Source organism: Poecilia latipinna, unplaced genomic scaffold (assembly GCF_001443285.1).
Source record: "Poecilia latipinna isolate Pla-1442-1.1 unplaced genomic scaffold, P_latipinna-1.0 Scaffold1174, whole genome shotgun sequence".
NCBI classification, from domain to species: domain Eukaryota; kingdom Metazoa; phylum Chordata; class Actinopteri; order Cyprinodontiformes; family Poeciliidae; genus Poecilia; species Poecilia latipinna.
The window spans coordinates 161,419-168,333 of record NW_015113790.1 but is presented as its reverse complement, the minus strand read 5'-3'; the positions used below and the strand labels follow the sequence as shown (position 1 = coordinate 168,333).

At 40.5% G+C, this 6,915-nt stretch overlaps 1 protein-coding gene and 1 long non-coding RNA gene across 2 annotated transcripts in view; one reads left to right on the top strand and one right to left on the bottom strand.

The window, feature by feature from the left end:
• Positions 1 to 2,405, top strand: part of LOC106960291 (uncharacterized) — a 19,496-nt gene extending 17,091 nt beyond the window's left edge. The window contains exon 3 of the long non-coding RNA XR_001427538.1: positions 1,396 to 2,405. This is a non-coding gene — a long non-coding RNA (uncharacterized LOC106960291). The remainder of the gene's footprint in view (positions 1 to 1,395) is intronic.
• The window catches only part of LOC106960289 (E3 ubiquitin-protein ligase ZNRF2), a 17,124-nt gene continuing 10,276 nt past the window's right edge, over positions 68 to 6,915 (bottom strand). Inside the window, exons 2-4 of the mRNA XM_015053311.1 lie at positions 5,432 to 5,527; positions 2,417 to 2,522; positions 68 to 1,055 (exon numbers count right to left, since the gene is read on the bottom strand). Coding sequence (XP_014908797.1) covers positions 998 to 1,055; positions 2,417 to 2,522; positions 5,432 to 5,527 — 260 coding nt within the window. The 3' untranslated portion in view covers positions 68 to 997. The remainder of the gene's footprint in view (positions 1,056 to 2,416; positions 2,523 to 5,431; positions 5,528 to 6,915) is intronic.

The following is a 6,915-nucleotide window of genomic DNA, read 5'->3' as shown; positions in this document are numbered from 1 at the left end:
TCGATAGATTACTCGATTACTAAAATATTCGTTTACAACAGCCCTACAAAGAACATTCACTCCTGCATTCTTTTTTAATCAAGGGCTTATTTTATTCAATGCATATGGTACACGGAAACCTAAAACAGTTCTTTCACCAGAAAAAAGACACAAACATAAAAACATTTATTGTTGTGCGATTCATTACAGTACAAACAGGAGAGAACGACAGACAACGGACAGGATCAAAGGTTAAAGAAAACTTTCCAGTCTATGACATAGCAGCACATTATGGCACTCCTCAGAGCGAGTATAAATCACCATTAGATATGTCTGAACCTTTCTTTAGCTTCAACACTACAACTACACAGTCACATCACTGTGCTACCAAATGGTCACATGATTAATGGAGCTCAACAATCTCATGTTAGACAATTTGGTTTAGGAGACATGATTGTTTAACAAAGGACACCAGTAGCCAATTTGAAGAAAGAAAAAAAAAACTAAATGAAAATTGGACCTACTCACTGACTAGCATCAACACAGCAATCAATCCCTTAAAGCATATATACGCTTCGCTTGAAATTCTGTTTGGCTAATTTTCATATTGCACAACATCAACATTCTGCCACTAAGCCGAAACCTCCTTCCACCCCGTTGGATAGACAGGTCCACCGCCGTGAAGCCGCACCCTGACCCACATAACTGTCTGGATCAGAACTCAGCTTCCACTTCAGGCCGACAGATGGCGATTAGGAAAATTCACGGAAATTGGAGAGGAGAAGAAGAAGACGTCTCCGGTTTTGGCTCTTGCAACATCGCAGCATAGTAGAGAAACGCATCCAAAGTCCATCGGTGTTCGGTGAGGCAATAAGAGGAATCCTGCGTGTCGTAACGTCCCGCAGACCCTGAGGAAAAGTGTGCCGTTTCACTGGACCAGGCAGCTGTTGGGATAAGGTCAGGGTGCACAGTCAGCCTCGGCGATGAACTGCTGAATGAAGCTGCGCTTCTGCAGCTCCTAGTCGGCAGGATGCTCCGGACAGGAGCGATTCACCTGAAACCACTCATCTATGCACCTGGAAAAAAAAAACACAATGCAAAAAAAACAAGAGGTAATTAATATCTTGTATCTAATGAAAAATAAAAGTTAGAATTACAAACTGAGCCATTCCTTTTGTTTTAGGAGTCTCTTTACATGGACACTAAACTGCTCCTGATCTCCTGAAAGGCCTTGCTAGCAGTTCAGTTTAGTCAGCTAGTTAGCTAGCCTGAGTAATGCTTGGAAACATTCACCTGGAACGCCCTCCAGAGTCAAATTTACCGCTAGGAAATCGGGGGCGACTCCAATTATCGCCAGTTACAACTTGTAAAGCCGACTTTGCATTTCAATATGGCCGCTCCATGCATCAACAGCAGTTATTTTACGAGACAGGCAGGTAGGAGTGCGTCTAAAATAGGTGTTACACGTAGCTTCTGCAGCTCTAAACTGAACATATTAAACCTTCTGTTTGCATATGGAAAATAAAAATGATGTTCGTAACAAGTACCACGAACAATGTCTGAAGTGCAGCCTTCTCTGACCAGGTAACTGGAGCACAGCATTAGCTACCAGTAAAGAACATTACTGACATGTCTCTTTTGGACACCCAGTCCTTACTACATGTGTTTGATACAGCAAGAAAAAATATTTTAGACACTATATGCTGCAATAAATCTTTACAACATTTCCACTTCCCTCATTCCATTTAACCTATTTTACTTTATCGATCGGTTTATCTTGTTCAGGTGGGACTACACTAGTTCATAAGGAGACTCTTACTTCAGAGGCTGATTCTGGATCTTGTAATTGAAAACTTCAGAGTAATTGCTTTGGTTGCTAGGGAATTATATAGTTGTCACTCCCATTATTTTATGATCCATCTCAGGATAAAAGATTAGAAAGATGATAAAACAGGTGGTCTGATTCGGATCACGAACCTGGAGGATCTCTAGAGCCACGCCTGGCTCCTTCTTTTTCTATTTTCCTCATAATTAGCAAATATTTTTTGGGCAGCTCATTCTCGTCCTGCAACAGGAAGTGAAGACGGTACGAACCCGGACTCTGTTGGGTATCTGACGGTCGAATGTGAATCTTGAAAGGAGTCCAAATGTAAGGCGTCAATCGTTTATCAGTTTTGGAGAAAATCTTTGTGACTTTAATTAGATTCAGTCAGCAACTGATTTGCAGTATTGGTAAATGAGTAATATATTGAAAGGGTGTCAATATGGTGGATTGGAGTCTCGCTCCAGATAACTATGGCCTATCGCAAGGGTTGGCATACTAACAAGATGTCTAATTTCCCTTTGGGATTAAGAAAGTATTTTGAATTTGATTCAAGAGCAGAGGACCAGGCCTTCATTTTTCTAAAACCACTTCCACATATTTGAGTGTTTTTACCCTTTGTGGTAGATGCAGAGGCAGGGCAGCCTGGCAATGGTGTCTCCCTGCTCCAGATCGTCTAAGCAGATCGTACATTCACCGGAGTCTCTCGATAGGATGTCCTCTGAGAAAGAGACAAAACGCGTAAACTGAGCACAGAGCCACACAACGCACCAAAAAGCAAAAACTAAAATCAATTAATCAAGTACTTTGCATCATAAACACACACACACACAAAGAGCCTCTTGGTATTCACATTTTGTCTCCTTATAGAGGTTGTGAGCAGTTCCAGAAACGGCAAGGGAACAGATAAATGTCTCGGAATGGCCTAGTTCAAGTGCACATCTCGGATCAAATGAGACAGAATAAGCTTTAGATATTTTTGTTTCATGAAAACAAATCTGAGTTTTAGAGTTTAACTGCCATCAATCTTTGTTTTTTAATACAATAAAAATTAATAATAATAATAAAAAGAGCAGCTCTTCTGAAAGAAATGAAGCCATAATTCAGTGTCCTACTTTTTTCATATTACATTTTGTTTAAGGTAACAGAATTTTAAATGAAGGTCAATACAACAGCCTGTATCTGATCGTTTTAAGGACTCTAACAGGTTCCATCATATACAAAATCTAGCTTTACTTCATATTGTAGTATTCTTCTTCTTTTTTTTATTCTTAATTTTGTCAGTCAGCTTAAACGTAAAATATCCTCTTAACCTTTCCCGTCCTGTTTTTTCTCCTATTTATATACCAAAGCACACACCAACTAAGCATATTGTAGTATTTTAAATATAAAAATCTTCCATTCGGTTTTAAATTTAAATGTAACTGATTCTGTAAATAAGTTTGGGTTCATCTTTCTGAGAATACAAAAAAAGACAAGGTTTTCAAACTGCATGTGGGCTTTATCAGAGTGAAACAAAAGGCAGGCTCAATCAAAAAGTTATTGCGTATGAAGTCTAGCGCAGGTAAAGAATGAAGCTGCAGTTGTGCAGATCCTCCACATCTGCATGGCCGCGATAAGCTGATTGACGCCGTTCAGCAGATGCTCCGGATTTGCACATTTATCAGCCACATGCACACCGCAGTGGGCGTGTGCGCGAATAAGCAAATGTGGTGCCGCAAAACAAAAGAGGAATCCACACCCGCTGGCATTCAGGCAAACAGCGACGAGCTGACGAAAGAGGCCCACACCTCGCGCTGCACAGGGCAACCGTCTGCTTCTGATGTTTTCTAAATGTCTTTCCTGTGCGTCGCTTCGTGCAGGTGCTGCTCGCACTGCTCTGACATGCAGCTGCGTCACGCGTTTGTATTAGTTTTCTCTTTCATCTCTTTCTTGTGGGTTGGCAAAACGCAAAGAGTAATATTTCTTAACGATTTTAATCATGTCAAGCCGCAAACGCAAAGCGATGTTTACCTGGAGTGAGATTGTCGTCCAATTTTGAGTGTTTCTAGATGTGCAAGTCAAAACGTAGCTTTTTCTGTTGTGTTTTCCACGGACTGAGTTTGTATTGTGCAAATTCCACATATGCAGATGACGATCCGCTCTGGTCTTAAGGACCATTGATATCCTACAAAGGACTGATACAGAGTTCTGGCCTGCAAAAGCCTGAGGCCACAAACTGAGCTGCATGACAAAAATATCTTCAAAGAGAGAAAGGGAGTTGAGGGGGAAAGTTCTTCGTCGACAATCATGCACCCATCCAACTGTATGCGTCAACACTGGGTTGACTTTTTGCCTAAATGAAACCGTGTTGTCTAGACACCAACTAAACAAAATTAAATTTCAGTTTTAGCTAGTGGCTACATTCAGAGACAGCTGGCTTTTAAGGGTCGACTAGTGCATTCTGGGACTTCTCCAACTGAGTCTGTGGATTTTTGGCAGTGCTTTGCATTCAGGATGCATTTGGGGGGCTGAAGGTGAGTGTCTTTGGAAATTCACATAAAAACATTTCTATGAGTAACATGCCAGTGAGCACTAGGTAGTGTAATACCCAGTGGAGGGGACACTTCTGCTAACCCGCAGCTAGTTTTCTGTTTAGCGCTTTTGCTAGCTTTAAAAAATGTTTAGCTTGTTTAGCTTCCCCTAAAAGAATAAATTGTTTTAGTTTGCTGTTCTTTAACAGCTGGCCGACACCAGTGTTAAAAGTTTTGAATACTTCAAACAGTAAGACGATATTGATATTAATGCTCATGTTTTCAAAAGAGAACAAGATATAAACACAAATACAATATCTATGGGCTTTATAGAAAGTATTACTATAGCATCGAAATTAAATTGGTACTCAAGGGTTTTAGTCTTGTAAGGGCAGATATGATTTGAAATTAGCGCTTTAGCATTTATTGATAATTACTGGTTTAGGGTTAGTGCAGCTAACCTTTTAGCTAGCAGTGATTTGACCGGATAATCAGAACGATTGCTTTATGGGCCTCTAATGGTAACTACAAAGATAGAGCTGCTATTCCCCATAGCCAAAGCATTAATATCATACAAACAGTATGCTTCTTTATTGTTTTTGCAACCACCTTCTGCTTTTTTTATAGTTCCCTACAGCCTGGATTTCCCAATGTTCCCTCTAGTTGTCGTTTTTGATACTTCAGCACAAACATGAACAACTACAGCAAATCGAAGTTGGATCTTCACGGGTCTGAGGTTAGGAAGTAAAAGTATGTCTGTCTGCCTTATCGGTTATTGTGGGTTCAGAACTGCTCCAGCACACTTGAATCAAATGAATGGCTTCTTATCAGGCCTCAGCAGAACTCGATAACATGGTCAGGATGTAATTCAACCACTTGATTAGCTCGCACTGGTTATGCAAGCTAATCATAAGTAATCAGTTTCTTCAAATGTTGAACAAAACATTCTGTTGCCGTTGAAGAAAACTCAAACACTGATTAAAATTAAAGTCAGCTTACATGTTGTTCTGTCTCTCTAAAGCAGAAAGGAGAAGATAAAAAAAACTCGTCACATCTGCTGTATCATAACAGAAAACAACTTTCAGAACCGCTTCCCTCCCCCCGCGCCAGAACGTACTGTTGTAGATAAGGCGTGTTTTGCTGAAGCACACGAGCAGGTGCTTCTCTATTTCATCTGCCGCCATAAACTTGGAGCAAACAGGACAGTGGAACCCTGAAAGTACAAAACACAAAAGCACAAAGAACATTAGGACCCATAATCAACATTTAAAAAACCTTTAATAATCCCTAAGGGACATTGAAGTGACGGCTGTGGGCAGGAACCGTCTCCAGCAGCAGTCTGTCTTACAGCACATCTTATTTATCATCTGGCTGAAGATGATATGTTGTTGCATGACAGTCTGCTAAGGAAGATGCTCAGGTTTGTAGCTCTATCTATAAATTGATGCGCAAGAGTTAGCATGTGTTAGATCTATGGCTTGGACAATGAAATACATAAATATGCTTTAAAATAAAGTTATATTCTGGGTCCAAACTTGGGGACGCCGTCCACTGCTTCAAGTCTTTAGTAGGATTTCTTCCAAGATTATCCTGTGTTTTCATCCATCCGTCTTTCGGTCTACGTTTGCCTGCTATAATGGTAAACAATATTTAGTGTTTTCCACTGACGCTAAAAAATACATATGTGGTCTCAACTGATCAGATCTTCTTCCACATCTACCAATACTACAGCTACTACTGATAATAATAATAATAATAGTTTACTTGTTTAGTACTTTTTTAAACAAATGTAACAAAGTGGAAAAAAGTATTATATCAACATCATAAACGACACAAAAAGTACAACAAATCAATTAAAATACATAGTAACGTTAGATAAAATTACATTTTGTGAGCTGTCTGAAGTTTGTTTTCTTATCGAACTTCTATCCAATTTTATTTGCAAGTTTTCAATTATGCCAGAGGTTCCCAAACTGTGGGGTGCGACCCCTAGGGGGGGTGCCATCCCATTGCGGGGGGGGGGGCACGGGAAGCCGTCTGGATGAAAAAAAACAAAACAAAAGATGAACGCTGTGTGCGCTGGGTTTTTACCTTAGAATGGCCAACTCTCTGTTATTCCTATGTCAATTTGATACAGTAGGAGCTCCCACACTTTCCATATCTGTGTCCTCTGTCACTTTTATCAGCAGTTAAAACTGTTTAATCTGTTGTTAACATGTCGTAACCTGTTTTTCCAAGCCACCTTTAAATGCAACATGAGTACGACGACGCTCACGCTGGGTTTAGACCTGTGCAGCAGTGAAGGAGACCTGCTGCTGCTGTGCAGAGCTACGCAGGTTTGTGTTAGAATCACGGCAGCAAACCAGCAAAACGCAAAGAACTTTTCACAGTTTTTCCCCCAAACTAACCGACTGTTGAGTAAAGCTGTTGGTGCAGGTAATGTTAGCTAAAAGATGACCACCTTAAGCTTAACAAGTAGCCTGTAGGCTACCAATGTTGTTGTCTATGTTCAGCTACGTACATTCATTTTGCCCCCAAAAAAGTCAATCCCCCCCTCCCCCCTCTCACACATCTATAGAGCCGGGATCACCATTTAAATCC